This window comes from Typopeltis vanoorti, chromosome 1 (genome assembly GCF_054136105.1).
Source record: "Typopeltis vanoorti isolate ZY-2024b chromosome 1, IOZ_Tvanoo_1.0, whole genome shotgun sequence".
In the NCBI taxonomy this organism is placed as follows: Eukaryota; Metazoa; Arthropoda; class Arachnida; order Uropygi; family Thelyphonidae; genus Typopeltis; species Typopeltis vanoorti.
Window position 1 is genome coordinate 139,499,410 of NC_143549.1, and position 22,001 is coordinate 139,521,410.

Genomic DNA, 22,001 nt, shown 5'->3' on the forward strand with positions numbered 1-22,001 from the left:
CCAACTATTTCATGGAGTAATTCAAACTATGCCTACTAGATAATATCGCTACTAAATAGGTCTTTATTGTACATGTATGCGGATGACATCCTTGCAGTTTGCCATGATTCCCTCAATGAACTTCAAGATTTCGTCATGAAGATTAACAGAGTCAATTCTTGCATCCAGTTCAAACTTGAAGTAAAAGATCATTTTATTTCCTTTGTAGACTTCCTTCTTTATCAGCAAGCTGGTAGTCTTCACTTCTTCATTTTTAGAAAGAAAAACCGATATGGGACTTTACATTCATGCTCTTTCACATCAACATCCTTCTCTAAAATCTGGCACCATTAAGGCTTATATGATGAGCTCACTCTTTGTGTTCTACTGAAGCTCTGCTGTCTGAAGAAATAAATTAAGTCCATCTTCTCTGCTAACAGCTTAAACGAGTCTCATGTTAACAAAGTCATTAATAATTATAGGGCCTCCATGTCATCTGCCTCCCATCATGCTACCATTCCTTAAATTAAGGAGTCTGAAAGAACAACCAAATTACTTAGCTCCACTGGCCTCCACATGTCTTTTTGCATGATTAAAATTATTTCGGCTTTTCGAGATCTGCAAAGGATAAACTTCTGCTTTTAGCCCACCCTGGAATCTATGAAATACCATGCCAGTGTGGATTATACAATCAGCATTTTTTCATGATAAAAATGTTCATTGCATTAAATTTCATGAGCCAGAAGAGTCTGGACTAGCAGAACATGCGATCTCCATCAAACATTGTATACTTTGGAAAAAGAATAAGATCCTTTACAGAAACAATTATCTCATGGAATGTTTATACAAATAAAGTTGTATAGTTGTATATGCTTCACCACCTAAATAAGAACAAAACTGATGGTGTGGAGTTTTCCCTCCTATGGGAAATAGTTCCTTTTCACATGTTCTGTATTCAAGTTTTTTTTGTTTTTTTTTTTTTAAATAATTCATCTCCTTTCAGTTTATGCAGTTAAGACCTCAGATTATATACCATGGCATTCTATGTCATGTCACATTTGACTAGTGTTTTCATTGTTGATTCTTTATGTAATTTATTCTGCTTGTTTAAATAAAATTCTTGATGCCATTTCTTTCTTCTTAGAAAGAAATGCTACCATTTTCTTAGTTTTTTCCCATCATTCTAGTTCTGCATGAGTATGATGGAACACATGATGAAGATTTTGAATACATTAGATGCCTTTCACAAGACAATATAAAGAGACATATCACCAACCTTCACAAAAGACCAGAGCATCAAGAAATTATTACAAAGGCACAAACTATTACAGACATTCACCTTCCAATTCCAATAATGTTATAGAAAAGAAAAGAGGCATCCATTCATAACATAAAAAGCATCTGAGAACGAATCTCATCAGTTTTAAGGATCAGCTGATATCAGAGTAAGTGAATATATGGATTACATATATTTTCTCCAGTCAGATAAATCTGGACTTCCGGAGCATACTTTCTCTGTTGAAGTTGTTTTGAACAAACAAAATGTTATTTCTCAATGTGATATTTCTCAATCAATGAAATTTTTTTAAGATATCACTTTCATGCTTGTTTTCAAATAATTTCTCAAATATTAATCCTAATAGTGCGTATCTCACACTGTATCCAATAATCACCTCAAACAATTTATTACATAAATCACAATTCAATGAAACTTTTTATGAAAATGCAATGAAATCTTTAAGCTTGACTTTCTTTTTATTTGGATGATGCTTTTAGGGTACCAAGAATGAAATATTAGTTTCTTTAATTTAGTAATAAACATGGAGAATTTTAAAAAAATGCATGTGTATAATAACCAGAAACTTTCATGTTGAAAGTTTCTGCTGAAATATCAGAAATGCAACAAGAACAATCAACTTTTGATATAATTTAGACAAACTGAGATATCAAACTGTAATCCAGTTGACAGACACTGATAGGATCACTTTTTTATGTGAATTACCTGAAAGGTGATAAATCTATTCTACATTTAGCACCATGGGTAGGCTGCAGTTAGATAAAATGGAACCTACTATGGAAACTAAACATGGTACTTTTTTGATCCACTTCAAGCCTCCAAAATAAACAGGATGGTGGTGGTCCTGCACCAGGCAATGAAATCATCTGCCACCTAAAGCCAATAAACAAACAGGTATGCCACAATTGGATTTAAACCAATAGCATGTTGTGTCAGACAGCTGATATGCTATCAACACCTAATATTAACCAGAATTTGGTTAAAATGTGAAAACATTTCAAAAACTCTCATGTCCCAATTCCTGAATATCTTAATGTGGATAAAAGAGAAAGTAAATAAATAAATAGAAACAAAATCTACATCATCAACCAAACTGTTGAAATGTTCATGTCCTACTTTTGCCAACTATGACTCTATTCAGAATGCTAGAACTTCAGCTCTCTCTCTTGCTCATTCGCTGGCTCGCTTTCTATTTTTTCCATCATATTTAACAACTTGTGTTTAGGTTTAGTCTCCCCTTCCTCCTCCACTCCCATGCACTTCAAAATACAATCAAATGAACAGAGCAATATATTCAGTTGATGAAATAATCCTTCGAATGATTATCTCTATATGGCAGACAGTCCACGTTCTAAGGTATACCAAGTTTTTATACAATGAAACCTGTGGTGAATTCATCATTAAAAGACACATGTACTAACCATAGTGATAAGTTTCATATACACTGGTGTCCAAAAGTAAAGAACAAACCAATTTTTACCTGTATATGAAAACTTTTTCATGACTACAGCCAAATGTGGACATAAATTTATTGCCAGCATACTAATAAATTACATTACACAAAAATGTGTTATATATTTCACACAAATTAAATTGCAATACATTTTTGACAAAAGTTACAAATTTCCTAAGGACTTGGTTAAGGAATTAATGTACAGTGCTTACAAAAAACTATCCAGAGAGATATTTCAGTATGGAATATGTCCACTGCAAACTGTGGTGCAGTTCTCACAATGCCACACCATGCTTAGCACCAAGTGATTCAGAGTACCAAATGTGTTCTATGGGAATGAATCTGGGGAGGGTGATGGCCACTCAATTTCATTATTATCCTCGGTCTCCAGAAGTATGCAACTGACAAACATAATGAACTTGTATCATAGTGTTAGCTATCAAGCATATATTCTAAACAACACTAATCCGTGTTTTTTCTTGCTGTCCCTACATAAGACATAATTTTTTGCATTTCCTGAATTTGTTAATTTAAATGCTTTAAGCATTTTTTTTTTTTTAAGAAGGTGCTTTAAGTTTTGAAATTTTAAAAAATTTCTAAAGTTTAATGCACTTATCAGCTTCAAATCTTGATATATCTATTCATGGAGTTAAGGAGTCTATTAATGTTGAGTCATCTTAATGGAATAAACTGGTTGGCTCTATGATCAATGTGTATTTCTATCAACTTCACAAACTAATTTATATATATCTTTAACCACATTAACGTCATTATGGATAAAATACATCATTCCTCATACATTTTGTATCCCTCATATTTCAATGTAATGGTACAACAATTTTAATATGTACTTCGCATCCACTGCAACTTTGATTATTTTGTGCTTTAACCACCCAACCAACCATGATGTGTATACATCTCAGTTACCATGGATGTGAAGTGAGGAGTTCAAATGGATAATCAAGTTGCTGTACATTATCACACAGATAATGTGCAGGAACTCCTTCAATAATGTGAGCAATGAAATTCAATTTTCTTATATAAATTATGCATCATATTGGCATCATTATTATTACTCACAGACTTTCATGAAGTCAAGAGAATCACTCATCCTGAGAGATCCCACTTCACTAACATATTATACAACCAGTGAAACATTCCAGCAATCCTCTAGAAACACATTTCTCTTGGTATTTGCCATGTAAAAAAAAAAAAAAAAAAAAAAAAAAAAATTGTACTTCTTATTCTCTTGTTCACAACACTTATATAACTTTCATGAAAGGACTTCAAAATACACTTTCATACCAATCTGATAAAATTGTCATCAATCTGAATTCTTGATCATCACTTCATTACTTTACTAGGGCAGTAGCAGAAAGCGGTTGGTGAATAAAGAAATATTTTTAAGAGAAGAAGGTCCAAGTTGATTTAGGACCTACTTCTATGAAGTAGAAAGACTGAGCTTTTCCCTATACATTTGACAATGAATACAAAATGGATAATCAAGTCAGCTACTGGAACAAATCTGAAAACAAACCCCAACTCAACAGCACCAGAGTTAAAGATTGGTACTATCAACATAAGAAGCCTGAATGGCAAAGAAATGGAGAAAGCTGAGGAATTAGATAAGTACCAGATCGACATAATAGGGGTGACTGAAACAAAAATGACAAAAACTGGTGAGATCTTTCTGAGCAATAAATACAAAATGTTATATTCAGGCAATGACAATCAAGGAAAAGAAGGAGTAGCCATAGTATTCAACACAAAATACGAGGCTAATCTTCTTGAATGGCAGTCAGTCTCAAGTAGAGTAATGTGGGAAAATATGAGAATGGGGAACTGGACAATGAGACTTATTTGTGCCTATGGTCCCACAGAAGGTTCTACTAAGGTAGAAGTGGAGGAATTTTTTGAGGCTTTAGGAATAAAAAAAGCAACTGACACAATGAAAAAGGAACAGTTGGTCCTTGTTGGGGATCTAAATAGCAGAGTAGGAAATGATTGTGAGACATACAAAAATATTTTGGGAAAATTTGGAGAAAAGAGCAAAGCTAATAATAATGGCAAATATTTGTTGGATTTCTGCTCAGGACACGGACTGGTTATTACGAACACCATGTTCCAACATAAAAATGTGCACAAATTCACATGGAGAGAAGAGGCAAGGAATAAGAAAAGTCTCATTGACTATGTTATTGTTGAGAGTGATGTTTTCTCACTGGTGCAGGATACCACAGCATACAGAGGATTTGAAATTTGAAGCGATCACTATTTAGTCTTGAGCAGGATAAAATTGAATTTCATATTGAAAAGAATAACATGTAAGAAAGTTTTAAAGCAAATAAAAGTTGAGCAGCTCTCAGATGTGAACTGTAGACTAAAATACAGAAATATTATTGAAGAAAAAATGAAAGCATTTGAGAACAGGAATCAAACCTTGGAGATTCAGTGGCAAAATCTGAAGAAAACATTGATTGATTCTGCTAGAGAGGCATGTGGTGAGGTTGTCTGCAATGATAAAAAAATCAGAACTCTCTGGTGGACACAGGGAGTTAAAGAGGCAGTGAAGGAAAAGAAGAAAGCATATCAAAAGTTCCTGGCAAATAAGTCAGCTTGTGCTCTTAGAGAATACAGAGACAATTGCAAGAATGCTAAACACTGCGTAAAACTAGCCAAACAAAAGTCATGGGAGGATTTGGCAAGAATATAGAAAATAAATATTAAGAAGGTGACAAAATATTCTGGAGGTTGTTGAAGAAGCTTAGGAATGGGGGAAAGAGTGCTGTAAAAGGAGTTAGAGATGATAAAGGTGACATGAAAATAGGAGAAAATGATATCCTTGAAGTATGGAGTAATTACTTTGAAAAACTGCTAAATGAAACAAGCAGTGATGACAGCACAGTAGTAAACAAACACTGACTAGGAATGCAGTCAGGAACACATATCCATACTTGAAGTAGAAAAAGCCATCAAAGGCTTGAAATGTGGAAAGGCAGCAGTAGTAGATGATATTTTGACCAGAAATGCTAAAGTATGGTGGTATAAGAGTCTTACAGTAGCTGCACTGCACAGTTCAGAAAGCCTGGACAGAGGGACGAATTCCCAATGATTGGAGCAAAGCTCTCATAGTACCCATATATAAAAAGGGAAATAGAACTGAATGTGAGAATTACATAGGTATTTCCCTACTGAGTGTTCCTGGTAAGATTTATGCAAGTATACTTGAGAAAGGGTTGAGAAAGAATGTGGAGAGGAAGCTTATTGAAGAACAAGCTGGATTCAGGCCAAACAGAGGCTGTCAGGATCAGACTTCACTTTACGACAAATAGTCGAGAAAGCATGGGAATATAACAAAGATCTATATTTAAGTTTTGTCGATTTGGAAAAGGTATATGACAAGGTACCAAGACAGAAGCTATTCAATACGCTACAGTAATATGGTGTCAATGGAGCATTATATCAAGCAATACTTAGTCTTTATTTGAGTTGTAAATCAGCAGTTAGAATTGAAGGAAGTACAGGAAGATGGTTTAATGTTAAATCTGGTGTGAGACAAGGATGTACATTATCCCCTCTGTTATTCATTATCTATGTGGATCACATTATGAAGGAAAGTGGTATTAAACATGATATCAAAATTGGAGATGTTAAATTGAATAGCTGTTGCAATAGATATGGTATGAAGGTCAGCAATAAAAAGACAAAGACAATGAAAATAGGCAGAATCATTGAAAATGTCAACTGTGTTGTGAATGGAGAACCTGTGGAACAAGTAAAACATTTCAGCTATTTAGGCACGATTTTTAGTGAAGATGGTAAATTAAATATAGAAATAGACAACAGAATCAGCAAAGCTGGTATGGTGGGAAATCAGTTGAATAAATTCATATGGAATAAGAGAGAAATTAATCAGCACACTAAATTAGCTGTATACAAGACAGTGTTCAAACCAGTTTTAACTTATGGATCTGAGAGCTGGGTCAGAAGTAAAACACTTGACCAAAGACTAGAGACCGCAGATATGAGAGGCCTGAGAAAGATTATAGGCATGAACAGATGGCATCAAAGGATAATATAATATATTAAAAAAGAGGATATTAGGAAAGAATTTGACATTGTCAACATCCAGGAATGCGTTAACAGAGCTAATCTCAGGTGGTATGGTCACTTAAACAGAATGGGCGAAGAAAGATTAGCAAAACAAGTGTTCTCTGCCAGGTTGGCAGCAAAACGACCCAGAGGAAGACCAAGATATAGGTGAATTGATACGGTACAAAGTGCCATAGACGATAGAAATATAAGATCTGATAATGTTGGAGTCTTGACAAGTAACAGACTGATTTGGAGGAAAATTGGATAAGAAGTTAGTAATGATGTACATTTTTCATGTAGTACTATCATATCCTGTAAACCCTTTGAGGGTACATGGCAGGAATTTGATGATGATGATGATAATAATCAAGTTGCTGCACATTGTCACACAGATAATGTACAGGAACTGCTTCAATAATGTGAGTAATGAAATTAAATTTTCTTATATTAATTATGCATCATATTTGCATCTATATAAGCTTTGCAATTTACACTTTCTCAACTTCTCTTCATAAGCAATACAGTGCCTCCACAGCATAACTAAATGTCAGAACATCTTCCCTTTGGTCGAATGAATGCAATGTGAGGAACCTTTATAAAGGGTTTTACAGTTTGGAAGTGAATTCAGTTGGTGGCATATGAAGGTGGTAGGGAAAACCATTACTCAAGTTTTTTTTTTTTTTTTTTTTTTTTGTTTAATCCTGAAAAACAGGTAAAATCAGCTATATACAACATTTTAAAATGGCTATCCCACTTACCTATCCAGGTCTTGATTTAGAAATTGGCTTGAATTTTGTAATTTAGTGACACTGAATAAAGGAGATGCATACAGTGATGCTTTTGGGCTTCATTTGACAGACTGCCACATGTTACTGATATAAGTTGAGAGAGAGAGAGTGTTTGATATGAGACTAATTATTTGATATCAGAAAACTGTGTATGGGAAAGGGATATCCCAGAAAAGGAAAAACTAATCACTTGCCACATAGTTTTCTCTTGGGACACTATTGTTTGTAATGTTAACAGTAGTGTCCCAAAAATTTATTTGTTAATCATATTTTATACAGAGTGAGAGGAATTATTCAGTTGTTTGCTGATGATACAGAGAAAGTATTAATGTGAAGTACTTTTAAGAAGGTTTAAATAGACTATTAGTGTATACGTTGGTGAAACTGTGTTCTAGGAGGAAGATGAATTCTGGAGTGATAACTGTATGAAATATAAAGATAATACAACATATTTCTGCTATGATAAGGCCAACATTAACAATTAGAAAGCAGGCAGTAGCCATACCATTTTGCAAGCCTCAGACCATCCCTGGATGAGCTTTATCACCTGGTTTTTGTGATGAAGAGGAAACTCTGGAGACAGTCTGACAACTGGTAATTAAGGCAATATCATTGGAATATTAGTCATGAGGACAGGCTAAAAGAATATAAATTGCAGAACCTGGTGGATAAGCAGAAGAAACATGATATAATAGAGATATTAAAGTTAGTGAAAGATTTTATCATATTAATATGGAAAGAATTGTTTGTAGGATGAAAGGAGAGACAGGAAGAATAATAAGTCATTCCTGACAATTCTAAGAGTGTGATAAGCAAAAGAAGATTTTTTGCATAGAAAGTTGGGGATAAGGGGAAACATGTTGATTAAAGGTACTGTGAATGATATTAAGGCATCCTATGATAGTTGCTTCAATAGTTCAGTGAGGCTTCCTGCAATGAGTGATGATTCCATGAGATCTATTAATAATAAAAGTTCAGAAGGACTGGTATAGTTGGATAAGTAATCAAAAGATCAGATTAATTTGAGAGACTGAAATATAGATCAAAAAAGACTTTCCAACCTAGAAATATTCTAGGTTGGAAAGTCTGACAGGATATCACAGTGAAAAAACTGCAAAATATGTTCAAATGTAGAAATAAATGAAAAGTGATTAAAAAAAGAAAAAGGTAAAGGCTGATGATAACACACATCCCCCCCCCCCCCAAGACATTTCATGTCCACAATATCGCCCAAACCCAACTCAGTCCTAGGGAAAAAAATTTGCTTCTTAAATTTATAAGGCTTCCATTTAATTTAAAAAAATAAATACAGAAAAGAACATAAAAAGCCCCAAATTAATCATGGCATCCCCAAATTTAAAAAAAAAAAAAAACTTTGAAAAATATTAAATACCACAAAAATAAAACTTTCCCCCTAATCACACATGCTACGTTTAAATTGCTGTGATAACATTTGTGCTCTCCACTTTATTTACAACTGTTACCTCAAAGGGATCTTCAATTTTCTTGACTGTTACAGAATCTTGGGTGCTCTCTTTTTTTTCCTGCTTGTCTTGTCCATTTTCTGAGCAAGAAACTAAAGGACTAAATGACTGTGGATCAAAATAATACAGATGATGAACACTGTCACTTGCCTGATGTGATGGTGGTGAAGTTAATGTCTGTCCATGAAGAAACACCCTATTTAAGTAAAATGAAAAAAATACAAAAAGCAAAAAAAGTTGAATAGCATAATTATTAATGAAAGATATAAACATCATAAAATGCATTAAAGCTGCACATAATTGAAAACACATTATAGTGAACACTTCTGGTTTGAATCCATATTGAATACGTAACATATGTGGTCTTCGATTAAATTAAATTTTAAGAAAAAATAAAAATTACATACCAGAAAATGATGTCACTGCAAAATATTTATTTTCTCTGCTATCTCCATGGAGTCATACACATTCTGAGAGGCCTGCACTACCCATTCTGCATACAATATCTCTCACTTCTTCTTGAACTCATTCACTGACAAAACATTCATGTCCATAATGGCAACCCATTCACCACTTTATGAGCAAAAAAAAAAACTAGTCGTGTTGAATTTTTTCTTGACAATTATTCATAAGACTATTACACTTTTTTTATATATAAAAAAAGATTCTCTCGCTTCACTGCGTGCAGCTTAATTACTGATAGCCATAGGCCAGCTATCTCTGATTGGGTACCAGTGGAGATTGACCTGCCCACTCCGTCTCCAAAAGTTAGATAGGGCTAAAAATGGCATCGCCTACTCCCTATATATATATAGGGAGTAGGCGATGCCATTATATATATGGGAATAAAAAGGTGTTAGCTGATTTTTTTACGAAAACAATGCCACGTTTTTTGGTGACTGAGAAGGATCTGGATGTGATTTGTTCATATCCATCCAAGGAGAGAAAGATTGATCTTGGCTCGCAAACGGAACTGCTTTGAAAATTTTTTTGTATGAATTAGAATTATCAGTTATAACCTAGTCTGTAACCTTTATTTTAGCTTACTAGTTTGTATTCCCTGAGGATGCCAATAGAAAAGGATTGGCGAAACATGTAGGAGGATAAAATAAAGCTACTTGACAAAGATTATAAAAAAAGTGTAATAGTCTTATGAATAATTGTCAAGAAAAAATTCAACACAATGAACAGGATCAACGAGTTCACCAAACAAAAGGTACACAATCTCGAAGGTTTAAAATGCAAAAAAGCTAGGTATTTAAACCATCTGACTTTTTTAAAAAGATGTAGAGACAATAGCGCGATCCCAAAATTTCTTCGTTTGAAACAATATTATAAAACTAGACAAGCAAACTTGATTTACCAACGAACTTCGTATGCTCTTCTTAGAGAAAGAATTCGCCATACGAGATTCATGCTTAGCAAAATAGCCTCACAGTGCTATAATTTATTCACAGATATCTCTAATAATCTTGACGCTGAGACATGGCAACTATTAGACAATATGATTAGCAACAGTTTTACCAAAACATTTAATCAAAGCAAAAAGACACAAATTGATAAAGTCAATATAATGTATGATAATCATAGCAACTGCAAACCGTCTCTACCAGATAACCAAGTGATAATTAACCTATCTAAACACGTTTTAAGTAAACCTGAGATCTCTATCCTCAAAAGAGGATTCAACTTTGCTTTAAAACCCACTGTCATTCCTAAAATAGAGTTCATCTGCAACTTAGAAAAAGTCTTCTCATTACTACCAGTTCCAATAGCTAATGACTTACGATTAAAAAGTAGCATAATGCTTTCAGCTCAGTCAAGATCTCCTAACACCAACTCTAACCAAATGGAAAGAAGAACGCTTCTCAAATTAAGGAATAATAAAGACATCACCATACTCAAAGCCGACAAAGGTAATAATACAGTTATTTTAAATACTTCAGATTATGAAGAAAAAATTAAAAATCTATTATCTGACAGGTCTGTATATGAAGTTCTCAGTAGAGATCCTACCACTAAAAACCATAATGACACCAATGAATTATTACGTGGAATGAATAACTGGCCTATAGAAATTATAAAAAAACTAAAATCTATGCACCCACTTACTCCTAGATTGTATGGCCTTCCAAAAATTCATAAAGAAGGTATACCATTACACCCAATAGTTGATGGAATCTATTCTCCCACTTACCAACTGTCAAAGTATCTTGCGAAGATTTTACAACAACACATTCACGTCTCTGATACTTATATTAAAAACTCAAAACATTTTATAGATAAAATAAAAAACATCCCTGTTTTTGAAGAGGATATACTAGCAAGCTTGGACATTACTTCTCTGTTTACTAACATTCCAGTGTTTGAAGTCATCAACATCTTAGACAACTTATTCCCAAAAAACATCACTACTTTGTTCAATCACTGTTTAACTTCTAACTATTTTATTTGGCAAAAAACGATCTACAAACAACTCACTGGATTAGCTATGGGCAGCCCCCTATCACCTGCTTGTGCTGACTTATTCATGGAAGATCTAGAGAAAAAAATCTTAACCCAGATCATTCCAAAACCGAAAATTTGGTACAGATATGTAGATGACATCTTTATCATTTGGGATCATACGAAAGAAGAACTAATGAATTACCTCAACCAAATCAATAGTTTCCACAATACCATCAAATTCACATTAGAAATGGAAAAAGATAAAAAACTGCCATTCCTTGACATTTTAATAAAGAAACAATCCAATATATCAACCTATCTGTATACCGAAAACCTACAAATACTGGACGTTACCTCCAATTCAACTCAGCTCATCACATAGCTCAGAAACTTAGCATTATCCATAGTCTCAAGAAAAGAGTTATACAGTATACGACAGACAAGGATGACCTACTAACAGAATTAACCACAATATCCAGAGAACTTTCTTTAAATGGTTACCCAAAAAGACTCTATAACAAGATTCTCTTTACTGATATACCACATCAACAACGTGATGACGTCCAATACATCAGTACAATTACGATTCCTTTTGTCAGCAACCTTTCCAAAAAATTAGCTAACCTTTTAAAACCGCATAAGATCAGAGTGGCATTCAAACCAATCAACACTATTCGGAAATTTTTAAGATCACCGAAAGATCCTCACCCATTCTACAAGTACTCTGGAGTATATAATATACCTTGCTCATGTGGTATTAGTTACGTAGATCAGACCTCTAGAAGCTTTGAAACGAGAAAGAAAGAATACATAGGATATGTCAGAAATAACAGACAAGACATTTCAGGCCTTTCATGCCACTTTGCCTCTACTAACCATCATATTGAGTGGGATAAGAGCCTTATGCCATACATAGAAGATAACTACCATTCAAGAACCTTTAAAGAAGCAGCTACAGTCGCCCGTAAAACTGAAAACCTAAACAAGAATCAAGGTCTAATTTTACCAGAAATTTGGAAAACTTTTATCAGATCATTAAACATCAAAGAAATGAACTTTCATAACAATTACGTAATGAACCATAAAGAATAAATCACGTTAACGAGACACGCACATTGTCATGCACAATACCAATTTTTTGTATGAATTAGAATTATCAGTTATAACCTAGTCTGTAACCTTCATTTTAGCTTACTAGTTTGTATTCCCCGAGGATGCCAATAGAAAAGGATTGGCGAAACATGTAGGAGGATAAAATAAAGCTACTTGACAAAGATTATAAAAAAAGTGTAATAGTCTTATAAAACAACTAGTCATCACATTCTTGTTAATCATACTCATACAATTTCCAAGAGTAATTCTCGTGTCTCTCCATACTGTCACATCATCATCATCATCATCATCAAATTCCTGCCATGTACCCTCAAGGGGTGTATAGGATATGATAGTACTGCATGAAAAAATTACATCATTATTAATTTCCTATCTACAATTTTCCTCCAAATCAGTCTGTTACTTGTCAAGACTCCAACATTATCAGATCTTATATTTCTATCGTCTAAAGCATTTTGTACCATATCAATCCACCTATATCTTGGTCTTCCTCTGGGTCGTTTTGCTGCCAACCTGGCAGAGAACACTTGTTTTGCTAATCTTTCCTCGCCCATTCTGTTTAAATGACCATACCACCTAAGATTAGCTCTGCTAATGCATTCCTGGATGCTGACAATTCAAGTTCTTTCCTAATATCCTCGTTTTTAATATGATATTTCCATTGATGCCATCTGTTCATGCCTATAATCTTTCTCAGGACTCTCATATTTGTGGTCTCTAGTCTTTGGTCGAGTGTTTTACTTCAGACCCAACTCTCAGATCCATACCTGTCACATATATCGAAAAATTTCTTTTGCATCAATCCTATAAAATCTCTTCGATAATATTTTTTTTCTATCATATCCCCTCTTTTCATCAGTCAACTAGATAATAATCCACAAACTTTCAGTCTATCCTCTTGGTAACATTCTGTGGATCTATCGCTATCCTGGACACTAGCCTCTGAATTTTCAACTTCATCCCTAATTTTAAGTTATAGATGAAAAAGCAGATCTTACTGGGTGATTAAGTAACTATTAGTAACTTTAATTTTTTTTTTTTTTTTTGTTCTTCACTATGTGACAAATTACTGATTAGTAACGAAAGAATGAGTAACAAGAAAAAACTTAGTCCAGCAATGTGTTGTGAATGAGTTTAAAGCAAAATATGAAATCTTCCCTGATGAGTCTAATGATTCCATGGTTGATTGATAACATTATTTACCACAGTAAGATTGTTGCTTTCAAAAGTGTGAGGAAATGAAAAAAATTTATGGTAGATTACCATTTAAGATAAACTCAGCTTGTAACGAATAAAATAGCAGTATATTAAAAATGCCATATCATATTACCATTCTCGTAGACAGGCAGGCTTATATGTTGGTTATGCATTACTAAATCACTTAAGGAATTGAACAATGTAGATACGAATATAAATTAAATTACACTTTAATAAATATTTCCGATATTTCGGCAACGTCACGTTGCCATCTTCAAAAGGAACTTACAAAAAAAGGCACGTGCACATAGGCAATACAACACAGTAACTGAGAATGAAGAGATGACGCTATTGTCCTCCTAAAAGTTCTGATGGTGCCCTCTAGCGGGCTAAGTAGGTGTTCTTGGCCATTGGGCTGAAGGTTTGCTGATGTAAGCCTCCCAAATTTGGGGCAGTCATATGCGACTTTTTCTACGTTTCTATATTCGTATCTATGTTGTTCAATTCCTTAAGTGATTTAGTAAATCATATTACCATATTAAAAATTATTTCAGGATTCACAGAAGACTACTATTTTTGGATAGCAAAATTATATATACATAACCACAGAAGAATTATTGTGATGTACTGTGGTAAAGCTGAAGGTAATAAATTGTGTGAAATGCCTAAGTGGCAAGTTCCTGTTAATGAATGGCCATTTGTAAATCTGTTACAAAAATAAAATTGATTAAATAACTTTCTAATGTTAATAGAAATTAGTAACTTTAATTTTCTTTTTCTTCCTCAGTAACAAACTGCAATTGTTATGTTAATCTGAAAAGTATGTATTTGGCTGAAAATATTAGTTATTATTAGGAATAATCATGCCTTTGTCACAACAGCTTTTTAATACTTTTGCATCGAAAAGAGTACTATGAAAAAATTACAATTTAAATTAAGAAATTAACTTATTTGGCTGTGTACATAAGAATAGTAATCTTTTTACATGTAATTAATTCAACAAAAATATTAGACTTTTCTAAATGTGGTTAATTTACTAACTTGTGCAATCTTCTGGACTGAAATCTAACACTATTTTTTCCCTCCTACATTATAACAAATGAAACTCATCTGTGATATACTGATAAACTGACTTTCCACACTGCTGTGGAAAGTCAGTTTGTCAGTATTGTCGCTAAGAGAGAATGTTGATGACGTATTAGTGAGAATAAATTATAGGCCATTTCATTTCATTTCTCCTAAAGAACATTTATCACTTTTGAATGTAGCAAATATTCTGTCATGAATGGAGACTTTTCACAAAGGGGTGAAACTACACACTGAGTGATTATGACAAATTTTCCAAGCAGCTTAGAGCAGGAGCAGACTGCCTATCCACAGTCAAAAGGTTAAGTCAGGTAGGAATTAAATGAATCAATAGCATAAATAAGCAGGGACTAGAAAAAACACATTTCCTCATATATTCCTTTCTGTATGGAAGGAATATATGTGGAAATGTGATGATTAAGTTCATGAAGAGCACAAAACAAGGGTGACGAAGATGGTAAGAAAAGCTAAATCAGATTTTCAGAAAAATGGCTAAACAGGCTAAAAGAAATCCCTTTGCTATATGGCAAGTAAAAGGAAGAATGATTAATGAATTATTCAAATTATAACAATGAATACTGATAAAATGGTGATAAAAGTAATAGTTGAATTAATAACCAATCACTTTGCAAGGGTGTATCATCCAAGTTCAGATAATGCAGTGGCTTATGTGATAAGACAGGCAACTATCATTAAAACCAGCTTGCAGTATTACAATGGATGAAGGAATCTGAAGAAAGAGGGATTATTAGGGAATGGGAGATGCATAAGAAAAAATTGTTGACAGCAATGACAGGTTGTATACCGTGAAGTGAAGAAGATAAAGCAATTTGGAGTCAAATCAAATGGATAACAAAAGTAATAAAAGTGGAATTGCAGAAGAGATTATAGAAGGCATATAAAGAGAGGTGGAAATGAGAAATATAAAGCTCATGCTAGAAAACTGACTAGTATTGCAAGGAGAGAAAAATTAGAATATGAGAGGAGACTGGCACTGCAATTCAAAGAGAATCCCAAGGAGTTTTTTTTGCTATGTGGTGAGTAGGAGGGAAAAATGATAGTGTATGGATTAGGTTGCTGAGTGGAGATAGGAATGAGGTGAACAAAGCAGATGACATAGTTGAGCTATTTAATGATCACTTAATTGGAGTGTTCCATTCTGGTACTACAGGCTTTATTCCTAGAAGAATAATGAGTGTTATAAGTGAATGATGAGAAAGTATCTCGAATACTGAGTATGCTAAATGTCAATAAATCTACCCTATATATATAAAATGATAAGCCTTCTTATGTAACCTTTTTGTGTCATATTTTTTGTCAAGTTATTTGAAACGTTTTGAAACTCAGGGTCTACCCTGAACGCCGAGTTTTCAAAATTCAAGTCATCAGAATTCAAGGAGAACCGGCCTACCAGTCCGGAACTCGGGGGATTGGGTGCGTAGGTGCCATGGGGGACGGAACCCCCCCCTTCAACTTTTCAAATCATCAGAATTCAAGGAGAACCAGCCTACCAGTCTGGAACACAGGGGGGGTTGAGTGCCGAAGGGCTACTCTGAGTGTTGAGTCTTTGAAATTCTAGTCATCAGAATTCAAGGAGAACCGGCCTACCAGTCCAGAACACGGGAGGGGGGCACACCATAGGTCGGATCCCCCCCTAGTATAGTATATATATAATAATATATGTATTCATAAATCTCACTGCCACATATTCTACCAGGTTACACCTGAAGAGGGAGTCTGAGTAGTAGTATGTGGGAAGCACTGTTGAGGCCACAGAATGGAATGAAAGGAAAAACTGGCCACGCTTTCCTTTCATCTAACAATAAACCAAAAATGAAACAGAAACAATGACAGCAACAACACAATCAAAATAAATCTCTCCCTTTCTCTGGATAACCCCTTACCTTCACTTTCCATCCACTTTGCAAACATCCATGACATAAATTCCAACATACATATCATTCATCACCACTTACAGACATCCAACCCAGACCTCCTGCTCTTAACAGAAATCCAAAACTGCAGCTATATCAACCATAGTTCACCTTCAAGGCCCAAATTATACTCTTCATGATTCATTTCACCACAAGAGTGGCACCTATAGAGTGCAAGATAAAGGGCTGTTGATGTGCAATATATATAGCCTAGAGCAATCAAGTCACCATCTTCACATAGTAGCCTGTTTCCACAAACGAAGCTCTGGTGAATCTGGTGAGCATTGTCCCTGCAAAAGATTCTGCCACTTGCGATCTACATCTGATTCAGCTTTCACTGCCCACCTCTGAACTCAAAACATGCGAAAAATTCAGAGAAACTCGTGTGGCTGCCCTTGACATTTCAAAGGCTTTTAATCAGATTTGCAGATTTGGCACACTTAGCAAACTGCCATTCTATGGTCTTCTTTCCATACTCTGCAACCGTATTGCCAACTTTTTCACACTGGTCGCTCACTATGTGTCATGGTGGATGGCTTTCTCTCCTCAGATTTCTCTGCCAATACAGGAGTACTCAAGTTCCATTCTTACAGCCATCCTCTTCCTGTAAATGACCTGTTTTCACGGTCTTCCAATCCTATTCATAGCTTTTGCTAATTGACAGTACACTCCATTCCTCCTATTCATTTGACAAACCTTATAGTGCTCAAATATTAGAATCCTCAAGATCCGCCGTGACCAATGTTTTGAACTCTGATCTTCTAGCTATATCCCAACAACAACCTTGTATACTTCAATGTCACCAAAACTCAGTCCTGTCTGATCTCAGCTTGTATCCATCCCCCTTACCTTCAGTAATACCCAGATATCCAAACATGATCAATCCCTTCTTGGACTGACCTTTCCTGGCATAAACACATTTCAATTATAACTTCTAAAGCCACAAAAAAACTTTTTTTGAACACGACACTACCTCACACCTTTGCAGCTGCTAATTCTATACAAATCCCAAATCTGCCCAACCATGGAATACTGCTCCCATATTTGGAGTGGTGCACCAAAATCCTCTTTAAGATTGCTCGATTCTATCCAGAAGAGAGAAATCAAGTTAATGATCTCTCTCTCTCTCTCTTTCACACACATACACATCCACTTCAATCTTCTCTCAGCAAGAATTCAGTTTCTGCCTTGTGCCTTTTCTATCGATATTTATGAACAGTGCTGTGCTGAATTGGCCACTACTATTCCTTCACTTCTCTTCCAAAATCATTAGAACAAGTGCCACTGTTAACCAATACCCTTTTACAGTCCATTTTGAAACTCACCAAATCAACTTCGTTGCTTCCTCTTTCATTCCATCTACTGTTCTTTGGAACAGTCTGTCCTCTCACTCTGCCTTTCCCAAAGAATACAACCTTCAGCTGTTCAAAAAAAAAATGTGAACAGTTTCCTCCTCTTCCCCACAGAATACTAAATCTGCTATAGGTCTTGTGATGCTTTGTGTGTGCAAGAGAGAGAAAAAACAATTGTGTTTTGGCAATCTGATAATGTCTGCCAGAGAATAAGTGGCAAATATAGAATCCCCTGCTTTTGACCTCTGGCTCAATGTTTCCATACCCCACTTAGCAACATCCATCTGCTGTTTTCCAAATTACTGATTTCCAAATTCTGAAAACCACTTAAACCTCTTCACCTTCCTCTTTTAGAATCTAACACATGGAATTGAAATTCTAGAAACTTCTATGCAAGGAGGATTGGATTAGGATGAAATCCATAATTATTTTATCAGTTATTTTTGTATTATAACCATTAGAGATGAAACTAGTTCTGATAAATGACAGTTCATTATTTAAAAGAGAATTGGTAGAGCATAGCTTATATGCACAGTGAACTAAAGTTTTAATTGTACCATATTTTTAACATGGGTGATAATGAGAAACAGTATTAATATATTTAACAGTATGAGTTGGTTTTGTGTATACTTACATAGAATAGGAATGTTCAGAAAGGGAGTCAATGGTTATCTTCTACTTCTTTGGTTTACTGAATTAATTTTCCCAAGAAATTCATAAAGTTTAGATGAGAATGAGGTTCCATACAGCAAAAACATCATCAACATATCTAGACCAAATAGATTGCTTAGGAGAAAAACATTGAGGATATGTTGTTCAAAACACTGGAACAAATCTGAAAACACACCAACTCAACATCACCAGAGTTAAAGATCGGTACTATCAACGTAAGAAGCCTGAATGGCAAAGAAATGGAGCTAGCTGAGGAATTAGATAAGTACCAAATTGACATAATAGGGGTGACTGAAACAAAAGAGACAAAAACTGGTGAGATCTTTCTGAGCAATAAATACAAAATGTTATGTTCAGGCAATGACAATCAAGGAAAAGAAGGAGTACCCATAGTATTCAACACTAAATACGAGGCTAATCTTGAATGGCAGGCAGGCTCAAGCAGAGTGATGTGGGCAAATATGAGAATGGGGGAACTGGACAATGAGACTTATTTGCCTATGGTCCCACAGAAGGTTCTACTAAGGTAGAAATGGTGGAATTTTTTGATGCTTTACAGAAAGCAACTGACACAATAAAAAAGGAAAAGTTAGTCCTTGTTGGGGATCTAAATAGCAGAGTAGAAAATGATTGTCAGATATACAAAAATATTTTGGGAAAATTTGGAGAAAGGAGCAAAGCTAATAATAATGGCAAATATCTGTTGGATTTCTGCTCAGGACATGGAAAGGTTATTACCAACACCATGTTCCAACATAAAAATGTGCATAAATTCACATGGAGAGAAGAAGCAAGGAATAAGAAAAGTCTCACTGACTATGTTATTGTTGATAGTGATGTTTTCTCCCTGGTGCAGGACACCAGAGTGTACAGAGGATTTGAAATTGGAAGTGATCACTATTTAGTCTTGAGCAGGATAAAATTGAATTTCATGTTGAAAAGAATAACATGTAAGAAAGTTTTAAAGCAAGTAAAAGTTGAGCAGCTCTCAGAGGTAAACTGTAGACTAAAAATAAAATACACAAATATTATTGAAGAAAAAATGAAAGAATTGAGAACAGCAACCAAACCTTGGAGTCTTAGTGGCAAGCCTTGAAGAAAACACTGAATGATTCAGCCAGAGAGGCATGTGATGAGGTTGTCTACAAGGATAGAAAAATCAGAACTCCCTGGTAGACACAGAAAGTTAAAGAGGCAGTGAAGGAAAAGAAGAAAGCATATCAAAAGTTCCTGGCAAATAAGTCAGCTTGTGTTTTTTAGAGAATACAGAGACAGATGTAAGAAAGCAAAACACTGTGTAAAATTAGCTAAACAAAAGTCATGGGAGGACTTTGCAAGAACATAGAAAATAAATATCAAAAAGGTGGTAAGATATTCTGGAGGTTGTTGAAGAAGCTTAGAAATGGAGAAAAGAGTGCTGTAAAAGGAGTTAGAGATGATAAAGGTCACATGAAAACGGGAGAAAAAGATATTCTTGAAGTATGGAGTAATTACCGTATTTGCCGGCGTATAAGACGCACCCCCTTTTTTGAAACACATTTTTTAGGAAAAAACTTTATCACTGAATGTTATAATGAATTTACAGTATTTCAAATATAAAGTAATAAGTAGGTCTACTTTCAACAAATACCTAATCTAACTAGGAAAGAGTCCCATCTTTTAATCTTCTTCATCAAAACGCAGAAATTCATCTCCAGATTTAAATGAAGAGACACTTGAAACCTCATCTAAATCAGAATCTGAGTCGTCATACAACAAATTGTCCTCTGTACTGTCTAGTGCATCACTAATGCCACACTTCTTAAATAATTAAACCACTGTCTCAGTTTTCATAGTATCCCATGAAGCTTTGAACCACTCACAAACTTGTGAAATGCTAGGCCTCTTCCTGATGACGTGACCTTAAAATCTGAAGACTGCATCCAGCTGTTCCACTTCCCCTTCATAAACCCCTTAAATGGTTTTTTTCATGCAGACATCTAAAGGTTGCAGCTGACTAGTTAGACCTCCTGGAATTACAGCTAACTGAGTTTTTAACATCTTCTGTTCTGTAAGAGCAAAACTGATCCCATACAAACAGGGCAGGCTTTTTCAACAGTCCTACAGGCGCCTAGAATAAATTTTATCTATCCATAACTTCATTTGTCCTCCATCCATCCAGCCTTTTGCGTGAACATGTACAAACAGTCCTTTAAGCAGTTTTTTCCCTTTGGTTAGTGTCTTCCTTTTAAAAATCAATAGTGGCGGCAATTTTGTCCCATCAGCACAGCAGGATAAAACAACCTTGTAGCAGCGAGTTTTTTCGTGCCCAGAAGTTTTAACATTAACACTTTTTGTGCCCTTGGAATCTACAGTTTTGTTTAAGGGCAGATCAAAAGTCAGCGGAACCTCGTCCATATTTCCTATTTGCGCAAGTTCAAAATTTTCTCGTTTCCTTGCATTAATGACGAATCGATGAAATTCAATTTGTAGACCTGAAAGTCCTGCTTTTCTGTGGTCTAAAATCCAAGTATTCAGTTCTGCCTCAAGTTCTGGCAGTTCCACTTTGTAGGTTATGTTTATTTTGAGTTGCTTTTTTTTAGATCCTCTTCCTGATTCCGTCAAGTTCTTATCATTTTCTCAGTTGGGGGTAGCCCGAAATGCCTCTCTGCAGTCCTGTTTCCATGTTCTTTAGCATATACAATCACACGTAACTTGCATGCAATATTGTACCAATACCGACGATTTTCAGCCAAATCGTCGGTATTGGTAAATTTAACGGCACAAATTTATCACCATTCACAATAACCGCAACAACAATTGGAAAGTTTAAGCGAACAGGAACACAGCTGTGATCGTCTATGACAGCGCATGGGCATCCACTCAACTCTATGTAACTGGAATGCTCTCACACACCACAAGGAAGCAAGAAAGAAATTGCATAACTCAGAACAGAGAAAATTTCCAGAAATGAAAGTAATAAAAAACTGAATATCAGCATATAAGACGCACCCTGTTTTTCAGACCTATTTTCAAAGAAAAACAGTGCGTCTTATATACTGGCAAATACGTTACTTCGAAAAATTGCTAAATGAAACAGGCAGTGATAGCACAGTGGTAAAAA

At 34.9% G+C, this 22,001-nt stretch overlaps 1 protein-coding gene across 1 annotated transcript in view; it reads right to left on the reverse strand.

The window, feature by feature from the left end:
• Dora (zinc finger SWIM domain-containing dorado) overlaps window positions 1–22,001 on the reverse strand; it is a 495,561-nt gene that overhangs the window by 261,413 nt on the left and 212,147 nt on the right. Inside the window, exon 10 of the mRNA XM_090399467.1 lies at window positions 9,097–9,292. Coding sequence (XP_090255593.1) covers window positions 9,097–9,292 — 196 coding nt within the window. The remainder of the gene's footprint in view (window positions 1–9,096; window positions 9,293–22,001) is intronic.